We start from the raw sequence: 12,046 nt of genomic DNA on the forward strand, positions 1-12,046 counted from the left end.
CATAGCCTGTAGCTTTGCCATGACCATAAGGGGTCTATATATGGTTTCATGTACAGATTTTATAATAAACATTTAATGAAACAAGTTTTTTTTTTGCTAACTTAGATTGTTTTGTCTCCTGGGGTGAGGGTTACACTTTCCTTTGGTGACTGAAAGATGTTGGATGCCACCCAGGTCTTTACCAGGGTACTAGGGCAAGTAATTTGTGCTTAGTGTTCAGTGGCTGAAACAAAGAATTAATGTATTTTAAAGTTTTGGATGCTCTGGGTAATTTGTTTGTTGGCTGGGTCTTGACTGGCAGTCCACAGAGTATGGGTGGGCCATTTTTCTAGCTGATTGTGAAGATAGAGATAAAGCTATATTTTATGAATTGCTGTTTCCAAGGTCATCTGGAAATTGAGCAGTTCATAAAATATATCTTTGTTCAAAGATATATCTGATTATATAAAATATGATCCCAGAATCAATTGGGTACAAACAAGATGTTGCCTTTAGGGTTGAAAACACATTGTTAGAGGCATGAAGAGCAGAAATTGTCGCTGCTGTCTTTGTGTGGCTATTGTTTTTGGTTTTAATAGGAACAGAATGAATGACATTTTTCCACCAGACCACTTATGCTCAACTATACCTCCAGGACAACTTCCTGGCCAAAAATATTCAAAACAAACAAACACAATAGCAATTCTACTCCAATTACATTGTTTGCAAACCAGCTAGTGTTCATAGAGTACTAGGTTTGGCAAATCCAAGCACTTCAGCCCTGGATCTTAATATTGGATATTTGTACGTGAATTACTTGTAGCTGTTGTGCAGTTCAGGTAAGCATCTGAGTGGCCATGTGCATAGGCACCTCCAGCATTTCTGCCCAATCTGTGATAAAAGCATACCCCAGCTTGTCTTAACAATTTGGGTGAAAAGCCCGGGTAATGGGAAGACATCCTTGCCCAGTGTCCAAAAGCTCATAGATTTCAATGGAGCTGAGATTTCAGCCTAGGGCGCTGGGCCGAATCATACACTAATTTCAATACTTTCACTTGAAAGAGGAGTAACTAAATATTAAATGTGGGAAAGAGAAAAACAGAGGAGGAGGAATTTATCAGTTGCTGTTTTATGTAAGCAAAGCCGGCATTTGTAAGAGGAGAGTGACCTGGCTGGCTTTGTGGTACCTTTCCCTGTGGTTTGAGCTGCCAGAGGGATCCTGCAGAGACCAAACCTAAATCAGCAAACCTGCTTGTGGCTTTCCAGTCAATTTGGTTTGGCCAATGGGAATGGTCATGGAAATACTGATTGTTGTAACTAACAATTTTAAATATATATAGTGCTGTGGATTGGCGTTATAGTAATTTCTCCTTCCTGAGACAGAGGGCTACAGGAACCTAGTTAAGGGAAGAGAACTTGTATGGTAGGGATGCTATGGGACACGTAGAGTGGACTAATAGAATCATAGAATCTTCAGGGTTGGAAAGGACCTTTGAGATCATAGAGTCCAACCAATAATGCAGTCATTCTGGCTCCAGCAATGTTTCCAAGCTTCATTCCAACCCCAGATCTGCTGATAGCAGTCTTTTCAGCATCTTCACACTTCCAGACATCTGGGTCCTCTCCACACCACTGTCTGTTCTGTGTGAGCTAGCTGGGTGGATGTCCTCAGCAGACCCTCTAGGTCCTGGAGGAACGGCTCCTGCATTGTCTTACCTAGTGTCTACAGCTGTCAAAGGGTGGCTTCTCCCAGGAACAAAAAAATATGCCTCTGACCCCTGGTGGTGTACCTCTATGGGAGGGATACAGCAGCATGGTGCATGCTAGGCACAGAGGACATCTCCCATGTCCTTGGAGAGCTTTGGGTTATTAACCCTTGCTGAAGGGTCCTTGCAGTTGCTGCACACATAGACCGTGGGCAGTGGAAGTGAGGTGTGAACGCCTAAAGTGAGCCATGTCACCTCGTGCTGGCTCCCACAGCGGAGTCCCTACCATCACAGATCCATTAAGAGAAACATGTCTATGTGTTAATTAAAAAGCCTAATAGTGGCTACAGCAAGAATGCTGCTCCTTGGAAATTTAAATTTGACGTTGTCATTTACCTGCCGTGTACCCCTACCCGGGGTGTAGAGGTCTGGGTGAGCTGCTGCAGTGTGCAGAGACAGTCATGATAACAGCTGTGAGAAAGTCCGATCATCCTTTTTGCATAAACCGTAAATATAAGTGGCCTTAAGCATATCACAGGTACTATGTTATATTTTATATTCTCAATCTGGAGCCTGTAGTGACCCACCGGCGTGTTGCGGCAGAGGTTGGGACAGGGCAATATGTCAGTTTGACATCAAGGTTCTCTCCCGTAAGCCCCGGACTGTGTGTGGTTTGTGGAGGTTGTGTCCATCCATTGAATGAAGCCAGGGTCTTTCGCTCCCTCCCATATTTCAGATACAGCTTTAGTTAAGTACAGTCCTGTGACCTTCAGGGGCCTTGGAAGGTCACAGGCTCAGAGGGGTCCTTGTGACCCTGCCACCGAAGAGTTGAACTCTGTTCGGAGTCCCAGCTGCAGCCACCACAGCCTGCCTAGGTGGACAGCAGTGACCGCATTTTTACCCTCTCTATAAAAACCCAGAAAACGGGAGTACAAACACTTAGAGCATGTAAAGTATCAAGCAAGGCTTTTTTGCAAGTGGACCCCATGTTTCCGTGCCTTCTGGCTGGAGGGAGCTTTCTTCAGAGCAGGTCCCTCTTTGACAAGTTGGCATTTGCAGCCAGTATTGAAATGCTCAAACAGTCAAGGTGGGCAGGAGCTGCTGCTGCTGAGATTCAGTTTTGTCTCCTTGTCAATTAAAGGCCAAAGCAAACACAGGACAGAGGAGCATCACCTCTGATAAATACAGTACAGGCAGCAAACATACCAGAAGCAGTAGCGCTGCATTAGCCAAGAAGTAAGATTTATTAGCCCAGTGCTGAGCATGCTGACCCACTAAAGACGTGTATGGTCTCCAGACCTGCATTGGTGATACTCTGTGCCAGGGACATGTGTCCTCACCTTGTAGTATAGATGACAGAAACGAGGAAAATTCTGTTTGGTAAGGAGTCGCCATCTTTGCAAAAGTTTGTGTTTGAATTTGGAGCAAGTTGAGGCTGCAAAACATTTCCCACGGAAAGATAAATTCTACAATTTTCCATCTGGAAGAACATTGAAACTTTCCCATCTGAGGTGCCCTACGTCAAAGGGAAGGCCTGCACTCCTGCGGGTGAGACTTTGAACAACAAAGTGGTGGGGACTCTTCAGAAGGAGCTTAGGGAATAGCAGTCTTTGAGGTGTGGCTTGGGTGGGTGTCATGCCTCCAGATCTTGTACTTCGATGGCAAGGAGCCTGGAAGCCTCAAGGACTGTGCCTGTAGCATCCTTCAGGTGTCCTTGGGTAATTGGGAGTGCAGACCCTTGGAGACACTGCTGGACCTGCAGCTTCATCCCAGCACAGTAGCCCAGAGGCTGGACGTCCTGGCACCTGTGTGGAAGGGCTGTCCTGAGGCCAATGGCGTGGGCAGTCTGAGAAACACAGCCCATATCCAAGACATCACCTGTGCAGCTTCCCAGCTTCCCCCCTGCCTACTTTGCTCTGATGTAGGCATGTCAAGGCATCACCTCTGAGTTAACTAACTCTCCTCACATATCCCCCATTCCTGTGAGAAAGCATTTTTCAGCCTCCCTTTTCTGTGCCCGTTCAATCTGTTCTGTGGGAATTCAACCTGAGCTGCCTTCTTCCTCAGCTGCTCAGGGAGACACAGAAGCATCCTGCCCTCCCAGTTCTCCAGATCCAGCTATCTAAACATTTTGCCACCCACCATGTGCCAGGCAGTGTGGGGGAGCCTCCAGTATTTGGCACTGCATCCTCTGGAGGAGGCCAGGAAGAAAAGTCACGTCTACTCATGATGTCCGTTGCCCGGAGATCCCAGATGTGTCTGTAGATTGTCCGCCCTGGAGGATCTTCCACCGCGAGCAAGACACAGCTCTCGAAGCAGTGTTTGTGGCTAGCGCTGCTGGCTGTTACAGAGTTCACGGAGCACCTTTCCCGGGATGACTTGCTTCTGCTTTATGCTGCCGAGGAGTTGTTTATGTATGATGCTTTGTGGGTGGGATGTGGTTTTGTTACTGCTCCATTGTTGGACTCCATTTGGGCACTCTGCCCGTTCGTGATTAATGATGTTTTCAGTTGAGGCTCTAAGGTGCTTTCAGGCATACTCCAGGTACCAGAAGTAAAAGAGGTGTTGTTATCATCAAGGTACTTCAATGTAATATCAAATGTAATATCAAATATAATCAGAAGTGAATTAATTAAAGCGGTGTGTATATATAAGTCCTTTTATGGTAGATGGTCAAGCAACTCATATAGTGTAATTTAGAGCTGAGTTCCTTTGACTTTTGTAACCCTCTCCTCCCCATGAGAAGATGGTAACTTGGCAGTAGACACTAGGACAGCTGTCAGAGGGCAAACCTCTCCTGCAGAGTCCTCTTAGTGAAACATGGCTCTTGAAACAGGTTAGGAAGTTGTGGTGGGTGAGCGGTGGGTGTTGCTAACCTTGCTGCGGAGGAGACCGCGAGCTGGCAGAGCAGAGCCATGAGGTTCAGATGATGAGGATCTGAAACAGCAGCTCCAGCTCAGCCTGCGTCAGGATGATGGGGTGACTTGGGTGGCCCTGGTTTGGTGTTTTGGCTCTGACAAAAGCTGTTCTGGCCACACCTGAGCAGCAGTAACCTGTGGGCAGGAGGCTGGGAAGCCGGGAGCTGGTGGAAACATGGGGAAATTGGACCCGGACCCCACTTGATATACATCTGAGACTGTGTGCCAGGGATAGTACGTTATCTTGATATTTATGAAGTTAGTGACTTTGTTTTCCCGACGTGTTTGAAAAAGTACCAAGCAGGGAGGAGGCTAAAATGACCCAAAATATTCAGAGCACTGAAGAAAGGGGGCACTTTTAAAATCATCATGTCTGTTTGAACCAAGCTCATGACTTCCCGAGCTGCAACTCTGTGCTTTGGACAGGGCAGAGATAGGAAATGAAGTTGAAAATGAACCAAAAGGTAAAACTTTGTCTTTGATGTACTCCAGAATTAGCACTCTGTGTGCTGCTGTGGTCTCTCAAGCTACTTGGGTTTACTGCTGGAGAAGGTTGAAAGGTGATTCATTCACAGTTTGCAAGTACCTAAAAAGGGAAGAGGTTTCTGGTTGCTAGATGGAATTCAAGTTTACCGGAGAAAGGCAGAGAGATCTCTTGGCTGGAAGCCAAAGTTAGAGAAATTCAGGCTAGGAATAAGGGCAGCAGTTTAAACAATAGGCACAAAAACCAGTGGAAGGTCTTTGGCTGGCATTAAGCAGACTCATCAAGCAGTTAATGGCTCTAAATGAGGATTCCTGTGTTTTTCTAAAAGATGCAGGAATTACGAAGAGAGACTTTCCAGCCCAGAACAGCGCTTCCAGGAGACCGAGGCTGGGCTTCCCTTTGAACCAGAGCAGGCTGTGGATGGCTCTGGATGCTGTGTCCCCCCCCGGCGTGGGGCTCCTGCTGCTGCCTGAGCCGGAGCCACACGCGTAGTGTAGCAGTAAGGCGCACAGATGTGCTGGGAGTCAGGGAGCGCAGCCCTGTTCCTTTGTGCACAGCGCTTTTCCCAGACACGGTCCAAAATATTTCTGGAGTGGATTCCCCTTTCACTGGCCTGTCTGATTCAACTGGGAATTACAGTCCGTGAAGTGTGGCTTGTAAGCTGAACGCACAGTCCCTTTCCCTGCTGCAGTAAGGCATGCAATCTGGGGAGGAAACATGTTTTCCTCCCTTTTTCCAGGCAGGACTCTCTGCTGGAGGGGTGCAATGCAGGCAGAGCCCCTGCCCTGCGTGAGTGTCAGCTCCATCTCTGCCACGCTTGGCCTATGTCTCTTTGGACCTGCCTAAATTCCTAAATATAGGAATACCATGTAATTTATCACTGGAGGCCAAGAGCACAAGGTGCAAGAGGTGCATAGGTTTGGGTGAGATGTGATTCACATCGGTGAGGAGGAACCAGGGAACAGAGGTCTTGTAAGGTTTTTTGCTTGTCCTTGGCCCGCTCCTTCAATGATCTTCAGGTTTCTGGGCTTTGCTCTGCTCTTGCCAGCGTTTTCTGGGGAGAGGGGCAGGGCTGACGCATCTTTTTCCCAGGCTGTGCTGCCCGCTTCATAATTCTGCAGACCACAAGCCTGGAAATAATATGAAGCAGATGCACCAATGCCAAGGTCAGGACCTTCCCGGTATTTAAGGCATATGTATACAGTTGGCATGGTACAGGGTGACCTCAGTGTACAATAGGAGCCAACCGACACACACATTCAGACAGAATAAATATTTGACAGAGTCTATTTCTCTATTCCCCAAGATGACCCCTATAAAAGCAAGGTCCTGTTTACCTTCCTAGCTCTCTGTGCACAGCGTTCTGAGAAGAGACAAGCTCTCTTGTCCATTCATTGCCTTCCTGCTCTTCTGGGTGACCCATTTCCAGGCAAGGATCAGCAATATTGGCTTCACAAAACCCAGGACACCTTGGATTTTCACAGAACTCCTGAAATGTGGGGAAAGCTGGGGCTGGTTTTCTTCAGAAGCCTCCGCGTCGGTGCCAAAGCACAGTGACCTGGGAAGCAGTGCGAAACATCAGTGCAGCCCAAAGCGATTGCCAAGCCGATTTTTGTGCTGTCCCTGCCCCATTGGCACACGTGCAGCCCTCCCCCTCCTGCTGCCTGTGGCACAGGTTTCCCGGGAGCCTGCAGCAGGCTCGGGTGTGCAAAAATAGCAGTCAGGAAGATCATTTGGTGGGGTTTATTCTTTTTTCCTTGGTGCTTCCTTCACACTCCTGGATCTGAAGTTTGCTCCCGTGCAAACTTATTTTGTATAAGATCACTTTCAGTGAAAACAGTCTTTAAATAAAACCAACCTACGATAACTTAGCTTGGCATGGAGAATGAGTGGAGACATACAAAGGTCTATAAAATAGCAATTGCTCTAATGAAACCCATCCGGTTCCTCCTCCTTTGATTGTTCTTCCATATCTCAAGATCAGAAGGCGCTAGGCAATTAAAACACGGCTTGTGCATATTAGACAGAAGAAATACTTTATCTGTAAGACATCTTAGCCAAGTGGAAAACCATTGTTACCGATATTCTTAAGGCAAAACCAGCAACTTGCCATTTTCTTTTCTAAGGTTAGCACTGAGAATGAAACGGGAAGCTAGAAGAGTGCAGAGCTGTCAGTTGAAAGAAAAATTCCAAGCCTGCTAATACTTTCTTGTTGGGTTTAATATAAAGCCTGGCAGAGGTTGATAAGAAGTGTCTCCCTCTCTGCCTGATGTTCCAGGTGCATGGTAATCACAGACTGGAAGGACTGCTGGCCAGCCTGACATTGCAGGTCCTAAGACCATTTCAAATAGCTTTATTCTTTCATTTCTCTAACTGTGACCTGAAGAACAGCTGTCCCTCCCCTCCTCGTCCTTTATTACGTGCAGGTTTTCATTGCAGCCCCTCTCCGTGGCTGTGGCACTGCTGCTGATGCTGTCGTGCTGAGTGACCGTCCGTCTTAGCGGCAGGCAGGGAGCGTCCGTGGCACACACTGCTGGGGACAGGGGGCCGCTCTCTGTGACCCACCTCTGCTCCTTCTTCAGCAAAACACTCCGGCTGCGGTTAGTGGGGCTGTGGGATTGGCAGCATGCCCATCGGCAGCGGCAGAGGCCATGTAGGTGTCGGTAATCATCAAGCGGCAATGGCAGGATGCAGGGAAAAATAGTCTCGGAAGAGCCTGAGGTCCTGCATCCCCGGCTGTGGGCTGGCGGGAGGGCCTGGAGAGCGGAGCAGACCCCTGGGCTAGCAGGAGACGCGTGGGTCCTGCCCGCTTGAGTAAGGGCAGCAGCGGAACAGTCGAGCCTGGCCACATGTGGCAAAGAGCTGGCCAGACCTGGGGGCTGCCTCTGTTCCCCACAGGGGTATTTCTGACTTCGTGCTCCTTCCCCACCTGTGTGCTGGTAAAACCTGGGGAGCCGAGCTGATCTGCAGCCCCTCTCCAGCCATGGTGCGGCAGCAGGGGCAGCAAGCGCTTTTCCCAGGGGAGGGGGATGGGTGGGCTCACATCGCTTGTGCACAGGCTCCGAAAGAGGCAGGTTTCACAGTGTCTGCTTTCTCTTTTTGTAGCTGTCCCTCCCAAACTGAAGAAACTGAAAAGCCCAAATGTTCACGTCGGTGAAAAGATTTCACTGAAATGTGAGGCGACTGCTGGAAACCCTCAGCCCTCCTACAAATGGTTTAAAGATGGCAAAGAGCTGAAGAAGAGCAAAGACATCCGGATCAAGTATGGGAATGGGAAGTAAGTATGCTCTGGGGCTGCTCTGCCTCTGCTCACAAATACTGAGTGTCTGGGTCTGGGGGACTGGCTGGCCGGGAGTGGTGCTGCGCTGAGCGATAGTGAGGTACTTCCTCGGAGTTGCAGGACCACGCACAGCCCATTTGCCATGCCTAGGAGAGTGAGCAAGATTCCCAGTTTCCTCAAAGGGTAGCTGAGGGGGAGTAGCAAGGTGTGCGCAGGATAGATGCTGGGTCTGGAGACGGGTCTCTCCTTGGGTAACTGTGTCATTGTGTGTGGGAGTCGGGTGTCTGGTGACCTGGGGAGATAGTTCTTTCCCTGCTAGCTGTAGGCTGGTTGTAGGCAGCTCGGGTTACCTGGGGTGAATCCTGCTTTGTGATTAGGCATTTGAACACAGAAGCTACCCAAACTCAGCGGTCGCCCCACCAGCCAACAGCGGGCCTGCGCAAATGTGGGAGGAATCACTCTGTTCTCTCCTGAAGCTGAGTGGACTCAAAAGCATCCAAGGCACGGATGCAAGAGCACATCGCGATACTGTCTGATTAGGGCCCGGAGTCACTCGCCGAGGCCTAGTCTCACCCAGGGCAAGCTCCATCGTGGCTGCCCCAAACTCCCCACACAGAGAAGCTGTCGGGCAGCTGCCCTCAGTGAGTGTTGTCCTACGGACACTGCCTCGTTCAGGCAGCGCAAAAACACTGTGAGAAATAGGCCCTAGAGGCTAAGCTAAGAGGTTCTCACTAGGAACTGATTAAAATGGATCCATGTTGATTTTTTTCAAGGACAAGTATTTACATATAACGTATCTTGAAATTATTCCGTAACAGTGACTATACTTACATTCAGATACCCTGACCTAGCCAGCAGCAAAGTCAGCTTGCAACTGCCCAACCCCTTGGAAAACTTGGAACTAATTCTGTGCTAACGTGTGTTATGTCTGAGAGTGTGAAAAGTAGCTCGCCCCTTCTTATTATGGACTCGATAGAGTATTAATTTTTAAAATTAGAAGCCACTAAAAAATCAGTTAGAAAAATCAATTAGTGCTCCAGTGGGTCATTGTCAATTGCTCTAATTTAATTTCAGTCCTGTTGGTTTTGATTTCAACATCACAGCCAAAATGGTTGACCTCCTTTGTAACTGTAGGATTCGTGGCTGTTTTGGGATGAGGTGGAGGGGTGGTCAGTGGAAGGCTTAGGCTAGACGCACCAGCAGACCCAGGATAACTGGCTTGTATCTAGTGGATGCCATCTGCTCAGGAAAGGCTGTCCGGGCTTGCAGGCAGCAGAGGTAGGGCAGAACTGCGCCTGCCTCTGCTCTGTTGCCCTCAGTATTTCTGTGGCCGCTGTCAGCCTCATGGCCTCAGTTGTTTACCGATGGGTACTGGAGCTGGGATGCCCTGGAGGAATGTCTGCACCACCCGCTGCAGCCAGGCGTGGGAAGCCACCCCCATGTGGACACTGCGTCCCTGCGGGCAGGCGGCTCGTGGGACCCTGAGCTCGCTGGCGCTGGGGTCTTGCAGAGATCTTGGGGAGCTGTTTCCCTCAGAGCTAGAGAGCAACCAGCCCCAGACCAAACACCCAACAAAACTCTCTGGGGAGGGACCCTGGCGATGGCGAGAAGCGCCACTTGCAGCATTTCCCTGCTGTGCTCCCAGAGATCATAGTCCTTCCTTGCTTCCTGGCACCCCATGTCCAGCACGAAGCCGTGACAGGATGGCATCCCACCCACAGCGGTGCATGGGGGGAAAACACACTCCCTGGGTCAGGGACACAAACATATGGAAGAAGGTTGATCCTCTTTCCTCAGGACACTGCTGTCAAGTAATAATTTTGCATTTACCAGTTTCCATGGCAACACATTGGCTCACAGCCTGCCAGTGACAGGCCAAAGACATGTGCGTGCTAGAAGTGCTTCCTGCTGGCAAAATAAGCCCAAGGATAAACATTTTAAAGAAAGCTGAGCACCTGCCTCCTCCAGTGTCTGAGGCTCCCTCAACAGCAAAGGTGTGAGGGCCCAGAGCATTCCCTGCTGATCTGCCCCCAGAGTTGCTTCCCACCCCTGTTTCTGCACCCTGCTGCCATTAAAACATGCCATGAAGTGGAGAGGTTGCGTGCCTGGGGCTGGGGTCTGGCTACGGAGGCTAGCCTCAAGCAGCTGTCGTATGGAACAGCTCTGAGACAATACACCCCTCGTTGACCATTTGCCCCTTGTTGAGCAGTCAGCAGTGCAAGGACACTTCTCCAAGCAGATCTGGATGGGTCTGCGCACACCCAGTCTGGCATCCTCAGCTTTCAGGCTCTCTTCTCCACTGGGTTTGCGAGGTCTCGGTGCTTGAGAACACCTCGAGGGCAGAGCGCTGGCTGGCATTGGACCTGCCTCCTTCTGGTCTTGCCTGCATGCAATAAATATTAAAAATTACTCTGTGCGTGGAGGCTAAAGATCAAGAGAGCCTTCATGACCTTGCATACCTCCATTAAGTAGCTAGTGGGGCTGAGTTTAGTAGAGACCCAAAACTGGACATGGGGTATGGGTATACATTATTATGTCCAGCATGTTAGGAGGGGACTCCAGGGAAAGCTAAGCATCCTAAAATGTAAAGCACAGAAAGGATGTCTTACTCTATGATGATTATTTAAAGAATAATGGGGTTTATACATCTGGCTCCACTTAGAGTTGACACTGGTCTCCAGACAACCCTCTGCCCTTCCTTTCAGTTCAGAGTAGAGTGGGGTTTCCAGAAGGCTAGAAATAGAGCACTGGAGACGGACTTTCATAGAGAAAGTACACAAGGCAAAAAGCTTCACGGATTATGGAGCACCTGGCCAGGTGCACAGGATCATTTCCTTAAAAGCTTGATCCAAAGACCTAATAGTGGTGGAGCCAGGCAAAATGAGCCCTGCCAGGATGTGGAGGTGTTGTCTGTAGTGTTTCCCTTGGCCCTGTGAGTCCCCACCACAGCTGGGCACAGACTCTTTGTCTTCAACTGTGCGGTCCTTCGGCAACATGCAGAGGATTAGGATGGGAGACAGGAAGAACATCGTTGCCCTTCGTGACTCATTCCTCTACTGCTCTGTGCCTGGCTTTCCTCCTTGTGTGTTTAAAGACCCTTGGGATTTCTAACTAGAAAGCATGCCTGAAGCACTTTTTTTGTGACTGAGTTTTCATCTGATCCCACCGGCCTTCCTAGAGTAGGAGATCTCTTTGAAAATAAGGGAAGTATATGTTGTAAGGAAGAGCGGAGCAGTTAAGTGCATGTCAGCTTTTCAGCTTTTCCATCAACCATCTTCCTTCCTGTTTTTCAAACTTACCGGGAAAAATTCTGGTGCCATCAGGCAAAGGAGTCAGGTTTTTTCAATGGGTATTTGCTGGAGGGAGGGGAACAATTCTGATTCCTCCTTTCTGAACTGCATGTTCCATCTGTAATTAGTAACAGGCCGGGGCAAGCCTGGCTTACACAAAGAGGAAACTTCTCTTCAAGGTGGAAGAAATTATTGGCTGGAATTTTATCTCTGGCTCAATTTAAATAAAACACAGTTGATGGGGAACCTAGAGAAATTGCCCATAAAGAACTGCATGCACTAGTGGAAGTTCAGCATAGTGAGTGGCTCTCCCACTGGGCTGCCAAAGCAATACTGTTTTCTGCTGAGTGCGTCTGAGATCTGGTTGAGTCCGCTGGCTCCCAAGAAGT

The 12,046-nt window shown here is 49.0% G+C and overlaps 1 protein-coding gene across 4 annotated transcripts in view; it reads left to right on the top strand.

The window, feature by feature from the left end:
* NRG2 (neuregulin 2) overlaps window positions 1-12,046 on the top strand; it is a 175,394-nt gene that overhangs the window by 101,674 nt on the left and 61,674 nt on the right. For all 4 annotated transcript variants that reach the window (XM_074604035.1, XM_074604032.1, XM_074604034.1 and 1 more), the window contains exon 2: window positions 8,193-8,364. In XM_074604035.1, the coding sequence (XP_074460136.1) occupies window positions 8,193-8,364 (172 nt within the window). The remainder of the gene's footprint in view (window positions 1-8,192; window positions 8,365-12,046) is intronic.

Source organism: Larus michahellis, chromosome 11, assembly GCF_964199755.1.
Source record: "Larus michahellis chromosome 11, bLarMic1.1, whole genome shotgun sequence".
Lineage (NCBI taxonomy): Eukaryota > Metazoa > Chordata > Aves > Charadriiformes > Laridae > Larus > Larus michahellis.